The 16,708-nt window shown below is 35.1% G+C and overlaps 1 protein-coding gene across 2 annotated transcripts in view; it reads right to left on the bottom strand.

Annotated features, from left to right (window-relative positions):
- Positions 1-16,708, bottom strand: part of EBS1 (EMS-MUTAGENIZED BRI1 SUPPRESSOR 1) — a 106,662-nt gene that overhangs the window by 74,801 nt on the left and 15,153 nt on the right. For both annotated transcript variants that reach the window (XM_088964733.1, XM_088964734.1), the window contains exons 9-13: positions 15,489-15,546; positions 9,093-9,245; positions 8,867-8,965; positions 8,600-8,767; positions 4,227-4,295 (exon numbers count right to left, since the gene is read on the bottom strand). In XM_088964733.1, the coding sequence (XP_088820859.1) occupies positions 4,227-4,295; positions 8,600-8,767; positions 8,867-8,965; positions 9,093-9,245; positions 15,489-15,546 (547 nt within the window). The remainder of the gene's footprint in view (positions 1-4,226; positions 4,296-8,599; positions 8,768-8,866; positions 8,966-9,092; positions 9,246-15,488; positions 15,547-16,708) is intronic.

Below are 16,708 nucleotides of genomic sequence, written 5' to 3'. Positions count from 1 at the left end.
GCTCTGATAGTGATCAAATTGAGGTCAAATTTGAATAATAGGCTGAGAGGGTCCTCTCCCCCTACTTACAAGTAGAGGAGGCAGCTTGCAACTAGTATATTTTGGCATAATGACGTTGCTCTGAATAGGTAGATTTTTCTGCTCCCAAATCTCAACAGTTGTTTCAGCCCACATGAAAGTCTTCCTAACTGGAGGCAACATAGAAAGTAACAGCCATGACATCACCATGTTGTTTTCCTAATCCCACCTATAATGCTCCACTCCCTGGGACTTGGATTCTTTTGTTTTACCATTAATATAGCCTACCTTCCCCCTGGCTGTTATGTATAATTTGATTCCCCTTGACCATTCTAGGTAGTTAAGACCATCAAAAGGTATCACGGCCATGGGAAAACTCATGTCAAAACTCCCACTCATTCCACTTTGATTGGAGGATCCACTAGACAGGAATGAATCCTCAGATGACATGTTAAAGGATAGTTCTGTTTAAAAAAAAACAGTTCAGCCACAATTTATTAACACTTCAGTTCAGCCACAATCACAGTTCAGCCAAGTTCAGCCACTGTTCAGTCACTGTTCAATTCCAGTTCATCCAATTCAGACCCCAGACCAAGTTCGGCCACTTTTCAGTCACTGTTCATCCTGTTCAGGCCACAGTTTAGTCCCCAGTTCAGATTCAATCCCCACTTCAGTTCAGACACAGTTCAGTCCCCAGTTCAGCCACAGTTCAGTTCAGTTAAGCCTTAGGTATAAATTTTTTGGTTCAGCCGCAGTCCCCAGTTCAGTCACGTTTTTGTTTTGTTGGATCCACACATCTACTGGAAAAGTTCCCAAGACTTATAATCAACCACTGTTTTATAGTTACAGGTCATTTTGACCTATATCACCCAGCTATTTGGGCACAGAAATGGATCACACGATCCACAAGACTGAGAACAAAAACTCACAGCACTTACAGGTCATTCAGACCTCCATAACTCCCTTACCCGGGTACAGAAATGGACCACACAATCCACAGAAAACAGGTGGAAGAACCTTCAAAGCATCAAACTTCCCTCTCTTTAATTTGTTTCTTGGCACACAACCAAGAGAGAAGGGAAGAAAGGGCGTAGAAAACTTCAGACCAGTCCAATAAACTCCCATGACAAGTTCGATCCACAGCAAGAAGAAACTGAGAAAAAAAAAACTGAGAGAGGAAAGAGATCTTGCAGCTTCTAATCTCAGAAGACCCACTCTGATACCATGTTTCCAGGCGAGATATCAGAGAAGGAGAAGAGGAGAGGAGAAAGAGAGAAGAGAGGCAAAGAAAATGGATTCAAACTTGTAACTGGCCGCTCCAGCTATTAGCTTTTATATTAGGGTGGCCCAACTCACAATAAAAAGAAAAGGAAATTACAAGAATGCCCCTGTGGCACTAAAGAACAGAAAAACATAAATAAAACGCCTCAGAGAAGTGGCTACCTGATTCCAACAGAAAGAAAGAAAGAAAGAGGGAGTGCTGTTGGTTAAGTACTTAAATTAGATACCCAATCTATGAATCTAATCATCCCAGTCAACTAATTACGTAGCCAATCCAATGAGCTATTGACCAGGTCATAATCCATATAAGGCAATCCACAATCTGGATCTCCAAGCTTTTAAAGACTATGTTCATGCTTTTGCAGATTTACTAGCAATGTCATTAATGGTTCCAGGGTCCCATGGATACTTGCTTTAATGCCAAGTAGCCAAGGTATATTCCTGACTTGGCTTCATTATTCACATGAACTCCTCCTAAACACCAAAACAAGCTACAGCTGGTTCCCACAAATGTAAGACAATTTGCAATATAAGAAAGGGGATTGATTCAAGGACCTCCATACATGGAACACATGTACCAATTTCCAGAATCATCCCTCCCCTAGTTATTAGGTTTATCGTTAACAGTATTAATATTCCTGGTATGCAAAATTTGCGTATTGATAGTTTCAGTCCAACAGAACTCTTACTTTTATTTACTTTTTTGGTATAATTATTTGTCAGTAAACATGTCAAATCATATAATAACATTTATTATAAACAAATCATATAAAAACACTTAAAAAACGAAAACCAAACAACTCTTATTACTTAAGAATTCAAAGGGTTCAGGTGTTTTTCCTAATGCCACTGTCAATCCTAAGAATGCCACTCTTGATGGGGCTGAACTTGGGCAGTGTTTTAAAAACAAGATTAGGGCTGCAACGTGGGCATGCCTGGATTGAATATTTGAAAATTTTCGAATGCACCACCTATGCTGTGTAAATCTTCAAGTTGGGTACCCAAATCACACCCTTAAGTAGGGGTGAGCATTATTTTGTTAAACCGAAAACCGGAAACAAAAATTTTTTGTTCAGTTTTTTCGAGTTTTTGGTTAATTTGCTTTTTGAATATTTCAGTTTCAGTTTTTAGAATTAGAAATTCAGTTAACCAAATTAACCTGAACTTTGTTATATAATATGTAATATATAAATTATAATATTATACTACATAACTTATAATATATTATTGATAATTTATAATATATAACATATAATATATTTATAATATATAATATATTTATATTATATAATATATTTATATTATATAATATATTTATAATATATAATATATAATATATTTAATTAATTATATATATGTTATATAATATATTAATATATCATAAAATGAAATTTGATTTCATAATATATATATTATATATATTATATATGTTATAAATTACAATGCACATAATATATATATAATATAGTATACATATTATTAAAATCCGGTTTTAACCGAAGACTTTGGATTAAGTTATTTCAGTTTTGGTTCGATTTTCATTTTTTTAAGTTTGGTTTTTAAAATTTCGGTTTATTCATTTCAGTTTTAACCGAATAAACCGAGTGCTCACCCCTACCCCTAAGTAATAGGCACAAGGAAATCCAAAGGCCTCCTACCACTCATGGAACAAAGTGCATCTGCACAAGGCGAGGCACACACCCCAGACAAAGCAAGTTGCAATATTTTAAAGAAACTAAAATAAACAAACAAAAGAATAAAAAAACAAAAAAAAAAAGAAAGTGAAAGCAAACAAAGGTAAATCATACCAAAGTGCTTCAATTATTTAACAATGCAAGCAAGTGAAACACAAAACATATTACACATCTTACATTCTTAACCCTGGAGGTTGTGACAGTTATATGTGTATTTCTTCATGGCCCCTCGAGGCAAATCCAAAAAAAGCCATGTGGAGGTGGGGGTCCAGAGGCAATGCTACCAACCTGAGTTTTTGCCCATATATATAAGGGGATTGTTTTATGAGTTTAGCTGCAGTTTGTTCTATGTTGGGGATCAAAATTTAACAAGAGGAATGACATTAAACAGAAGGGAATGACAACACAAGATTCATTACTCGAACCCATAATAGTCGGGACAAGGATAAGATGAACATGATGATGAACAGCTAGGTCTTTAATTATTCAAATTTCAAAAGGTCCTAATTTTTTATTTCTTTCAAAATTTAATAAGACTATTACTTCATAAGCAAGAATGAAAGATAATTTAGAAGTTATTAACCATAGCAAAAGTGTAAAATACATTCAAATCCAAAAAGAAATAAACCAAAAAGAAAAGAAAACTTATAAAAAGGCCTGCCTAGGCTAAAACGCAATGTGCACAGAGCATGTGCCTATTGAAAAAGGTTGTATTTGGATTATAGAGAGAGACACATTCCTTAAAATGCACCTTGCTTAAGCACCTAGTTACCCTTTCTAAAACAATAGTCACTATTGGACGGATGAGAAGAGGTGATAGAGGGCCACTGATGTACAAAATCATTCCAGAGATAACAGATCATTCACGTCTAAATGAAATGCCTCATTTCAGGTAGGCAGGAGTGATTTGGGATGGAGTATGAACCTACCTTTGTAGTTTATTTAGATTTATTCAACGTCTGGTTTGCTCAACTAGGATTAATGCTACTTTCCTGTTCTCTTTTCTTGTAATATACTTCATCAAATCTTTTTTTCTAATTCTTGCAAATTTTCATGGTTTGTTACTGATCAAGAAATTCAAGAAAGAATAACAAAGTGATAAAACCACACAATAGCTTGATGGCTACCAATCAATATTACGAAATTACTGCATTTCTAGCAACCAACCTCTCTTGCTCCACTATTCAAGAATCAGTACACATAATTGAAAACTCAACCATTAAATTTACATACATTGCTCAAAAATTGGAATGCAGTTTGTGCCCCATAGTTATCTTTGACATAAACGAAAAGACGTATAATCTGCAAAACAAAGTTAAGCCAACAATTGGTACACGACAGCTGACTCTAAAGGGACAGAAAAAAAATAGAACATTTATAAGATTTCTCACAAGAGAAAGAACATATGTAAAAAAGTTTGATATCATGAACTAGAAGTTGTCATTCAGCAATCTGCACAAGAATGGTCACAACCTAGGTAACAAAAGTTTAGAATGCCAAGCAGAATGAAAACTGCTGCAAAACTGTAGGAAAGTAAGAAGCTCCTCGTGTGTATGTGAAGGAAGAAAGTGTAATAATGGCATGTGATATATCATGTAAGTGTTTCTTTTTTTCTTATGGAGAGATAGAGAGACCTATTGTCAACCTAGACATATGGTAAAAAACATGGAAGCACGGAATGTGTACTATAAAGTATTTAGAGCCTTGTACTGCTTTTTCATTTCTCTAACAAAATTCTCTAACCATTGATCAAAAAAAAAAGTATTCAGAGCATTACAGGCATAAGTCCTTTTTCACTTACAGAAATAGAAAACAGTGGGAATTCACAAGGTCTCGAATCAACAGGAAAGTGCAGTCTAATCCATCACCATCCCTATTTAGTTCAATATAAAGACTATCCCATCTAAAACATTCAGTTCATGCAACTCTTTGTTACTATGCCCTTCAGAAAAGGTGGGCTCTGTGTCTACTTTTGTCTAGTGGTGTGAGGCATCAAGAGTTGCCTAAACTAATAATTCACTAGCATTCTGTTGAGTAATATTAGGCCATAAGAGTATTTTTTATTATTGGACTTTAATTTTATTTTATTAGTTTGTGGGCTGAACGCGTAATGAGCCTACTTGGCCTATTCATTGTCTTCTTTACTTTGCTGCTGCCTACTAGTGGCAACTTGCAATTGTACTATCTATTCTATATCTATATCTATACTACTATTGAAAGTACAAATGAGGGTGTGTAACTTTTGAATGATTAAAACACCCCTATTTTTTATTTTGGTCATCCTCTAATTGTGAGGGCAAAAATGAAATTTGAACTACTACTTTTCACCTCATTCAATTCCCTCTCATTTAATATATATATATAGATATAGATATATAGATATATTAAAGGAAGGTCATCAGGCTACAGTCCCCCACCATTCAAACACGCGGCATTCTCATTTTTCTGGAAATCTAGACATGTGGCATTTTTTGAGAAGTTGTTAAACCCCACAACCTACTACCACCATTCAGACAAGTGGCCTTCTCATTTTCTGGAAAGCTAGACACGTGGCAAGTTCTGAGAAATTCCTGCTAAAGCCCACAACCCACTACCAGGCTACAACCCCCCACCATTTAGACATGTGGCCTTCTCATTTTTCTGAAAAGCTAGACACATGGCATTTTCTAAGAAGTTGCTGCTAAAGCCCACAACCCACTACTACCACCATTCAAACACATGGCATCCTATTAATTTAAGAAATAGGATTCAAAAAGTGGGTAGTTTCACTTCTAAACATTCTCCATAGACGGTTATTTATTAGCTTAACACATGTTTATCCATAGACTATTAAATACAAATGGTGGGACCCATTAAAAAATTACCATAAACAATGTTTTGTTTTTAAAATTTTTTTTTCAAAAAGAAAATACTTTATTAATTACAAACTTGATTTAACTTTTAGGAAGCAACTTAATTTAACTTTTAAAATAAATAGCTCAAAATAGATTTATTAGATAAATAGTAAATATCAAATAAAGTGGGTTATTGGTTACGAATAAAATCTCATTTAATATCTTAACTCAAATTAAAAAGCATAAATTAATAATGGTTTTCAAATAAAATAGGTCAGAATAGATTGTCAATTGCAGATATGCAAGACCCACATTAGTTATTTTTTTATCTAATTTTTGATAACTAAATAGTAAACTTCAAACTAAATTATACACACATTTAGTTACCCCATACTTATAGTACAGGGTCATTCTCTAGTTAAGCCTTATATTTAAGGTATTAACTGTCATTATATTTCATTATTCTTGTCTAAAATACCTCTATGTTTGAATTTGGTCCCTCTCTGATTGTATAGGGGAAGAAAACTTAATTTGAACAACTTTTCACCTTGCTCAATTCCTCTCTCATTAAGTATTATATTCAAGGTACTAACTCCCAATTATTCATCAAAAAAAAGGTACTAACTCCCAATTCTCTTTCATTGAATCCTATGTTTAAGCCATTTTTCTCAACAGAAAATTCTATAACTTAGATCTATATTCAATGTTTTTAGCAATATAAAGCCCATGTTTATTAAAACTGACCTAAAAATGAAATTGTTTCTGTCTCAGTGGTGACAGGTAAGCAATTCAATTGGCCAGGTCAAATGGGTCAACCCATGATGTCATAGTTAAATAATATGCCTTTTAAAATAGAAATAAATACAAAAATTACAAAAAAAATAATGTATCAAAAACTAGGCACATCTCTAATATTTTAAATTAAGCAAATCTTGGTAGGAAATTTTGGAGACTTTTGATTGCTGTTTGGGGGCCCAGAGGTTGTTCCAGGAGATTGTGCTCAAAATCTGAACCAGCCAAAAGAAATTGGACTTGCATCAAATGAAACATCAGAATGATTGCTAGGGGCTGGTCCTCATGGCTTCCTTGGTGGAAGAATGTAAGAGTGGCTGCAATTTTTATGGATAAAGGAAAAAGTGTAAAAGAAACCATGCCAGCATGGGTATCAATTAAACTTAAATCTGTATAAAAATTTCTGACAAAAAATTAAATTATAAAGCTATCGGCAAAAAGCATGCTCCAAGAAGAGAAGCCATTGCTTGGTTCAGTAATAAAATCATGAGTTACAAGCATTAAAACATGCATTTGAGCCTTGAGAGCAGTCATATTGTGCTACAGTGCCAGCGGAAGTTAGGTGGCAGGGGTAAAATTTCTAGCTGGCGGGGCAAATTTCTGGGCTTGGGCCTCAGTTTGGTGTACAGAGCATATATATCAGGCCCAGGCCTGAATCATGATACCCTTATTAGGTTCATAACCAGAACCCCTCCCAAGATCCTAGATAATAGCCTTTTAGAATGCTTGGAAGATCATTGAACCAATATTTCAACCCAAACTGACCACATCTAGATGGTAACAAATTGAAACCATTATCCAGTTACCTTTCAATTCTACAACCAACATGTGAAACAGAATTAAAGTATAATTAAAGCAATGATAGTTTTCAAAGTGGGATACTTTGTTTTGAACACTTCAGTTCTAGTATCAATATTTTCCGGCATATGTCTCTTAAATGTGCTTGCCATGTATGTAATGTGTCTGGATCTGCTGGTTACCAATCAATTGGATCCAATGCACGCATTCCCAATGAGACAGCAACATCTGTTTTTGTCCCGTGTAAGACTGTCCAAGCACATGGGGCAAATGTCACACGAACAGGTCAAAACCTTGCTATTAATTCCTACTCCCACTCTGCCTCATCCTTCTATTTCTCTCGCCTTGCCGTCACTCCCTACCTTTCTCTGCTGCATCAGCCTCATGGTTCTCTGCTGTAGCTGTTTTAGGTCAAGGCTAGTGGTTCTTCTGCTATCAAATTCAATGAGTTTCATCACAGTAAGAAAACCAACACTTTTGTCCAATGTTCCGTGATTGATATGTTGGACAAATGTGGGAGCTTAAATGAAGCATGAAGCATATTTGATGAAACTTTGCAGTGCAGTACAGAAATGGGGAGTAGTTTGAAACTTTGTGCTTATTTAAGAACATGACATCAGAAGGATTGAGAACTGATTCAGTGATCATAGCAACTATCCCCCCAGCCCACGGTAGATTGGGATAAAAGATTATTCTCAAAGAGTTGCAAGGACATGAGCTGTGACAAGGACCTGAGTTCCGAGAAATATCCTTGGAGATTTTTAACAGAGTGGTGAACTTTCCAAAGCCTACAGGAAATATCTAGTCAATCCATTCAATAGGTAACAATCAAATCCCGACTCATATGTAACATGGCTTAAAACTCATCTTGTCGACATTCTAAAAATGAAATCTAGCATACATACATATTAACTACACTCCTCCAATGACAGCAAGAAAAACATTTAAGGCTGCAATGTTCTCACGATCTTTTTTTTTATAAGTAATGTTCTCACAATGTTTAAATAAGTCAACTAAGAGCTAAAACAGTAAAAAGCTAAATACACAAAATTAACATTACACTCTAGCCAGACATACTGAAGAATGCTAACTAATAACAAAATGAATACTAGGAACATAAAATAAATTCACTTCCAAAACAGAGGAAGAAAGTTAAGCAATGAAATGAGAAGAAAGATTTACCAAACTGGAAATATCATTTGGTGAATGGCTGTCAATCACTCCATCAGAAAACAAGGGGATCTCACCATTGTGATCTTCAATCTTCTTGATGAACTTTGATGAATAAAATATTATCCCAAATCTTATAGGATAATTATTTTCATACAAAGATAAAATCATGTCAATAGACTGCAAGATAGCAAAAAAAACGACAAGTCAGGAGCTTCAGCAACAATGACACAAAGTACACAAACAATTCAAGTAGTAGCCCGATAGAGTATAACTTGCCTCAAGTCCACACACTGAAGCAGGATCCAGCACATAAACTGCATGGAACAAATTTTTCCGGATATAACGGAGCTGTCCAAGGAAGGCTGGCATCAAAAGCTGCAAGGAAGATAATGGACATTAGATAAAAGACAAAAGAAAGTAGCTTCCATTCATTTTAAAAATATATAAACCTACAAAAGAAAATCAACATATAAAAGTTACAATATTATATGAAGTAGCTTACATCATTTAAATTGCTCCGCCATCGCTTGTACATTGCATCAACCTCCAAGTTATTAAGGTAATGAACATGGACAGACCGGAAATCAACACGAACTGCATTGGACTCTGAAGATGGTAGAGTAGACAGAAGTTTCCTAATTGTGCTTTGAGGAATCTGGAAACATTACTAAGGTTAATTCAATGCATACATTCATAATCCAAAGTAGATATATGTCAAAACTAAAATAGTAAATGGAGCGTAGGAATGGTAAGAATCAGAAAGTAATAAAAAACAAATAAACAACCACAAAAGCCCAATGTAACATCTCAGTGGAAGTGGCATTTCACCCTTCAAACGTTACCTACCTCTATTGCTAGAAATCAAGGGTCCTATGCTAATCTCAAGTCGAGATTTCAATTCACAAGGTCTTTCTAGGTCATATATGCTTAGAAAATGTGCAAAACAGTGAGAAATTTCTAGAGAGAGATAAACAACAGCAGCAAACATTATATATGCATATGTCTGCTTTCATGAACATAGGCATACAGAGAGTGTTTACACAGAAGAGTGAAAACAGAAGGCCATTGACAAAATTTCAGTAAGATTCAAACTAAAACCAACAATAAGAAAAATATTTAATGATAAATCTGGAAAATGAGTGAGCATACAGTGGAACATGGTTAAAAATGTGAAGGCAAGGGAAGGATACAGAGTAGTAGCATGTTGCCTAGGTGATGAAATTGCCAAAAACAAGTAACTTCCAACCTTTTTTCCTTTATGGTAAGGGAAACTTTGATTAAACGAAAAAAACGAGGGATGTACAGGAGATGATGTGCAAAAGGACACAGCAACAAAAAGAGAAAACCCAATCAATCAAAAGGTAATCTGTTAGCACTGTACAGAAATTCCTTCCCAACCTTGATCTTGCTAAAAAAACTGCCATTGATTCAGTTCCCTTGGAATCCCTCTAAACCAGCAGTTTATGGTGGCTGAAATATCTGCTACTTTTTCTGCTGAATGCAAGTCAGAGACAGGGAGGGAGAAACATTAATTCATGTCTTCATCAACATAAACAGAGAGATACTTCAACTTGAAGCCATGAAACAGGGAAATTTCATCAAGAAAGAAATCGATTTTCTCCACAATCCTCTTCGAATGAATATTTCATAAATACTTGCAATCTCTTACAGAAAAAGTATTTGGGAAGATTGTCCATCTCTCCTCATGTTTGTATTTTATGCTTCAGTGAAGGTGAATCAGCAGATCACATGTTTCTTCACTGCAAGTTCACCCAAAAGATTTGGTCCCATCTCTTGAAAATGGCAGGTTACAGCCGGGTTATATCAGAAAATGTTATGGACTTTCTGCAACAATGGCAGGGAACAGGTTTAAGTAAAAGGGGGAAAGTTTATTGGCAATCAGTGCTACATGCAGTCAGTCTTGTGGGGAGTTTGGGATGAAAGAAACAAACGTCTCTTTGACAACAAATTCAGGCCCCTGGAGGAGTTAAATTTCAAACATTGCTTACCTTTGCAACCTCTGGACAATTAATTCAGATCTGTTCAAAGGACTCTCAGTCAATGATCTCAAATTCTCGGTGGAGATGCTTACTCCTTTCTGTTTCTCCCTCTCCTCCATCAAACAACCTTGAGGCATCCCAACCCCATCAGTGAAGGAGTGATGACCCTAAACTTCGATTGAAGTGCATTAGGTAACCCTGGCTTAGCTGGCATTGGAGGCATAGTAAGGGATGAAAGGGGCAACATTTGTTGGACTTTCAGTTGGTTGATTCCACAAAGGCTGAAGTAATTGCTACTCTCACAGGAATCAGAATAATAAAAAATTTGGGAATTCAGAATTTCATCATTGCAGGTGATGCAGCAAATACCATAAAAAATGGTTAAGAGACAAAGAGGGGGGACCTTGGAGATTGAGTCACTATTTGGCAGAGGCTAGGGACTCTTTCGACTGTTTAAATGTAAAATTAGTTTGGATTCCAAGGGAACACAATCATAAATTCATAGTTTTCCAGGAGCCAAGGCGAGGCTACGTGACGGGGGTAAATTGTCACCTAGCCGCCTAGGCGATGGATTTTTTATGTTAAAAGCATAGATCCTAGGGTAGTTCCCTAGGTACCATAACCATATTTCTTTAATAACTACTCATGATTTGAATAAGAAAAGTATAATTTTATATTAAAGTATAGAAAATCAACATATTCATGAGAAGAAAAGGAAGAAGGAAAATAAAATTCAAAAAATATGGGGGCTGAACCCTTATTTTTGTTATAGGAAAAGAAGAAAATAAAAAATATTGGTAGGAAAAGAAGAAAAAGAAGAAGTAGAAGAAGAATATATGGAAGAGGAAAATGTGCTGATTAGATAAAATTTTAAGTTCTTCCTTACTTATTGGTTCAGGCTTTTAAGTTTTCGAGGGTTCAATACAGCATTTAGCAATGTTTTTGTTTAATAAACCCTAATAAATAAGAAAATATTATAAAGAAATTAGTATATAAACACACAAAATGATTATTTTAGTTTAATAATGTCTATTTTATAATTATAATCTCAAAAAAGAATGAATAAAAAAGCATTTTATAGTAGGAAGTAGAAAACTGCTTGGCGATTAGGCGAGGCAAGTCTCAAAGGGCGCCTTGTCACCTAGGCGGTGCCTTGACCAAGGTTTAAAATTTCGATACGATACGCCTCGTATAGGGCTTATCGTATTGTATCTTTTAAAAACAGATACGGGATACGCATGGAAATCGTTTATCATCTTTTTTCATGTGTATTGGACCCGTATCGGGGGCGTATCAGAGGTGTATCGGAGGTGTATCAGGGTGCGTCGATAGCGTATCGACAAAAAAGATACGGCCAAATACCGAAAAAAAAAAAAAGTAAAGGGGAAAAGTAAGATTCTTTCACCCCCCAAATGACTCTAAAACTCCAAACCTTATTCCTAGAGTGCTAGATTTGCAAAATTTTAGCAAGAAACAAGTGTGAATCGTTTTTTTTTTTTGAAGAATTTTCAAATTTTGAAAAAATATGGTAAAAAATAGGTAATTTTTTTCAATTTTTTATAATATCTTATGATTTCTTGTTTCTTGAATGTATAAATTTATGTTAATCTACATTTCTTACATCCAAAATCACATTTTTTTGTGTTATCTGTAGATTTATAGAAATTTGAAGAGATATTTGGGGAAAATATAAATTAACAAAAAATTTGAAAATATAATTTTTTCTCTGCGTATAAAGACTAAATATGTTTTAGATCTATACATTCATTTATCATATCCATAGAGCAATTGAAATTTCTTCTTTAATATTTTTTTGATTTTTTATATTTTAGAATAAAAATAAATAATAATTAATTATATTTTATCGTTTGATCACACCAATTGAAATTTCTTCTTTAATATTTTTTTTATATTTATAGAATTAAAAAAATAATAATTAACTAAATATATCTTATCATTTGATCACAATGATTGAATATATTATAATTCTATGGATCATCTATTATATACTCCAAGGCAATTGAAATTTCTTCTTTAATAAATATTTTTTGAATATATTATGTAATGTTTATTTATTTTTATATTTTTTGAAAATAATAAATAATTATTAAGTATGATTTCACTTAGAAGTTGTGTTAATGCATAATTTATGGTTGGACAAGAGAATTGGTTTTTTCCAATCCCATTAAACATTAAAACTTAAGAATTATAATTTATAAATTATAGTTAAGTATAGGATTTTTAATGAAATTATAATTAACTACAATATATTTCTTCATAAAACCATTAAAATATATTAATTTAATGTATATACACCTCATTTAGGTCTTATATTTAGTGTTGTTATGTATTTTTATGATTTATTAAAGTACTTACAGTGCTTCAAAGTGTATCTATGCGTATCTTAGTTTTTCTCCGATACGCATACGTATCCAAGGCGTATCTCGATACGTCTCTTAAAAATGCCTTTCCAATACACTTGGCGTTTCCGATACTTTAAACCTTAGCCTTGACAACTATACATACAGCAGATGGCTTAGCCAAATGTGGCGTGAATTTGGATCATTTGTATAGTGACAAGCTTCCTCCTTTGTAAGTTGTTGGGGTTCTTCCCCTACTTTGTACATCTTCTCATGTACATCATCTTCCTTTAATGAATCCTAGTTAAATTTTTCTCAAAAAATTTCCTATGTTCTATGACTTCTTGTCATTTGATCGTCAAGTTCCCTAACAATGTGACCAAGATTATGTAAATACGTAATCTTTTTTTTTTATAGGATGTAAATACGTAATCTTATAAAAAGTAAAAAGTCGAAACAAGGACGGAAACCACTCCTTTAAACAGCATGGTTGATTAACTTGCAAAACATGGGATGGAGAGACTGAGAGAGCAATCCTTTTGGGCTTTTTTTTGTAATTTTGTAAGGAGAAATGGCCAAAAGTGGGAGATAAAAACTAATTATCTCCTTATTGATGGGTTGTATTTTGTATTGTCCCTTATTAATTAATAAAATTATTGGTTATTGATCGCCTTCGATCTGGGTGACCAGAATCTTGGAAACAGCCTCTCTGCACGTGCAGGGGTAAGGCTGTGCACATCTGTCCCTCCCCAGACCCCACAATGGCAGGAGCCTCGTGCACCGGGCTGCCCTTTTTTATTGGTTATTGATCCAAAAAAGAACTGCTCCTTCAAAGGACAATCCCCCACCCAGACAGTTGGTTATTGTCTACTCCATGTCTCAACAAACCATTAACCACTATCTGCTGATCTCAGTGTACGATTGAAGATTAATTCCAATTCCCCTCCCAATTTTATACTTCCTTTATTGCATGTCTACAAATCCAAATGCCTATGCACACCTACAAGTCCATATGTTGGATTTGGATTTGAAGTTTCAATAATCGGATCAAATTAAGATGTGGATGGATCCGATCCAAATCCAACTTCAAAAAATTCAATAATAAAAAAGATAGAGAATTACAAAGAGGTGATAAGGAATCACCCACAATATATACCAAAAAGAACAAAAACCCAGGAGCCCAACTTCCCCTTTTTAACCTTCTCCAATTCACTTTACGAAATTAAAATCCAAATTACCCTAACTCAAACATCAAGGAACCAACAATAGCATTAACAAAAACTTGAATCCCTAAACAATCTGCAAGATCAAAACCAAGAGACCCTCAATAATCAACCTCTGACCATTACCCACTACCCTACACCAGCAAGCAAATGGACCCTTCAAATAGTTACCCTCTCCACATACAATAAATTGTCGGCATCAGTGGCCACAGTAAGCGACTATCTGCTTCTATTAATCACCCTCTGTCTTCTTGACCTTGAGGATGGGCCTTGGCGCAACAGATGGGTTGCTTCATTGCAACCTGGGTGACCAGGGTCCAAAACAGCCTCTCTGTATGTGCAGGGTTAAGGCTGTGTACATCTGTCCTTCTCCATAACTCACAATGCTGGGAGCCTCATGCACTGGGCTACCCTTTGTCTTCCTGACCTTCTTATTAGATCCAATCCCAAGTATCCCCCTCCTTTAACCTGGCAAATACTTTGGATACATGACCAACCCAGGTATTTTTCTGACTTCTAAACCATCTACCTGCGTCTGGGAAAATCTTCAATTCCTCTGGAGTATCAGCAATAATTCTTTTTAGCTCTAATCAGCTACCAGCCCATCATTCTCTTTTGATATACCTCCATCTTCTACAGGTCTCAACTCATCATTAACCCCAAATTCATTCATTTTTCTCCTTTTGCTTTGAAAGCAAACAAGACTTTTCTTCCAAATTCCTAAGAGCTTTGCTTGCAAATTCCTCTCCACCAATAAAATATAAGCCCAAGGTTTTAATCACCTCCCCCTCTTCATTCACCAGTCTCCAAGTTAATAGATTTTCCTAATTCATGGGTTTCAACAACTATAACCACAAATACTCGGGACCAATATAAGGTAATGGCCTTGTGTATGTAAAGAAGATAAAATATACAGATACAATACAGATAAGGTCATGAAAGCATAAACCGGGACTATGTAACAGTTTCCCCAGGCAACAACCCACATAACAGGCGATCAGAAATCTGTTTTTAGGCCCTGAGTATGTTTGTTCTGGTGAGATGTTGAGATGTTTAGCTTCTTAGTGCTTGGACTGAAATGCCATAAACCTCCTTAATGTCTTCAAGTTTTCTTTATGAAATTCTTTAACTGATGAAAAAAATATATTTTTTTATTTGTATTTTCAATGCCAAGGAAACATGAAAAAAGAATAGGTGTGAATCTATATGACATAGAGCACATAAGAAAACAGAAAGTGATTTAATGAATAATTGCAATAAAGTCTGCCATTACAGATTGGTTAAAAGAACACCAACACAAATCAGCATTGTTCACCTTAAACTTGGAAAAGTGATCAGCCAATGACAACTCTTGCTGAACAATGTCCATTAACCTACAGAAAGATGTCAATGAAGTGTAAAAGAAAGAGTGATTACAAAGTACTTGGCTATAACTATTTACGACATAAATAAATAAGCAATAGTTGAAAACTGAAGACAACATAAGTAAAAGACAGCATCATTCTTTGTTATTTCTGAAAAGTATGGAATGATGGAATAGAATTGGTGTCGCCAGCCCCATGTAATTGGGACAAGGCTTGGTTGAGTTTTCTTTGTTATTTAACAGTTCTCTATCTAATACAGCAATTATTCTTCTTCCTTATGATTGTCTTCTTCTAATTTCTTGATGAAACCACAGTTCATTAAAATAAGTGTACAGTCTAACAAGCAAAATTAAAGCAAGTGTAATGATTTCTAGATACCAATATTCGGTTACATTTAAATTCACCAAGTCGACATTTGAAGCGCATCCACATAATCCTCTTTTCATAAGTGACATAGATTTCATTAATTAAATAGCAAATAGAGGGAGTACAATGACTAGAAAAATTCCAGACACCCAAAGTGAATCCACCCATCCGCAATTCAGCCCAAAACAGTTGTTCCTTATTTACCCCTTGTTTGACCAAGTAATCTGCCAATCCATTTGCCGTTCTGATGTTCTCCTAATCTAAGTAAATGTTGCCCCTACCTCCTTGGCTAAAGTTTGAATTTCCCTTATTGTCTGTTTGTATTCCCAAGTTCCTCGAATATTGCTATTTATCCAAGAAATGAGCACCTTGGAGTCCCCTTCAACCCCGCATAGTTGGACTCCAAGTTTCTTGGCTAACATCAGCCCTTGCATCAGGATTTAGGGATAAACACGCCTACCATGACTTGAGGAACCTCCAACCTGCACCCAAGGAGAGAGCACAACTCCAACCAAATACAATTTGCAAAGGTACAGGAGATTAGTAAATGGGGGATAGTTTCGCCGCTTGCTTTGCAAAGAAAACATATATGAGGGAAAAGGCAAATAAAAGGCCTTCTTAATGCAACATATCACAGGTACCGATCTTGCCCAGAACCACACCCCACCAGAAAGATTGAACCCTATGAGGCACATCGACTCCAAATTTCTTTCACAGGGAAGTTCATCTCCAAGTTGTTTGACTGGACTAGAGAGATGAAGAAAGAAGCACAAGAAAACAGACCCACGGGAGGGGGAAACCAAAC

Source organism: Nelumbo lutea, chromosome 1 (genome assembly GCF_056320005.1).
Source record: "Nelumbo lutea isolate HS-2025 chromosome 1, American lotus-T2T, whole genome shotgun sequence".
In the NCBI taxonomy this organism is placed as follows: domain Eukaryota; kingdom Viridiplantae; phylum Streptophyta; class Magnoliopsida; order Proteales; family Nelumbonaceae; genus Nelumbo; species Nelumbo lutea.
The sequence above is the reverse complement of the archived record's forward strand: the minus strand, read 5'-3'. Positions and strand labels throughout refer to the sequence as shown.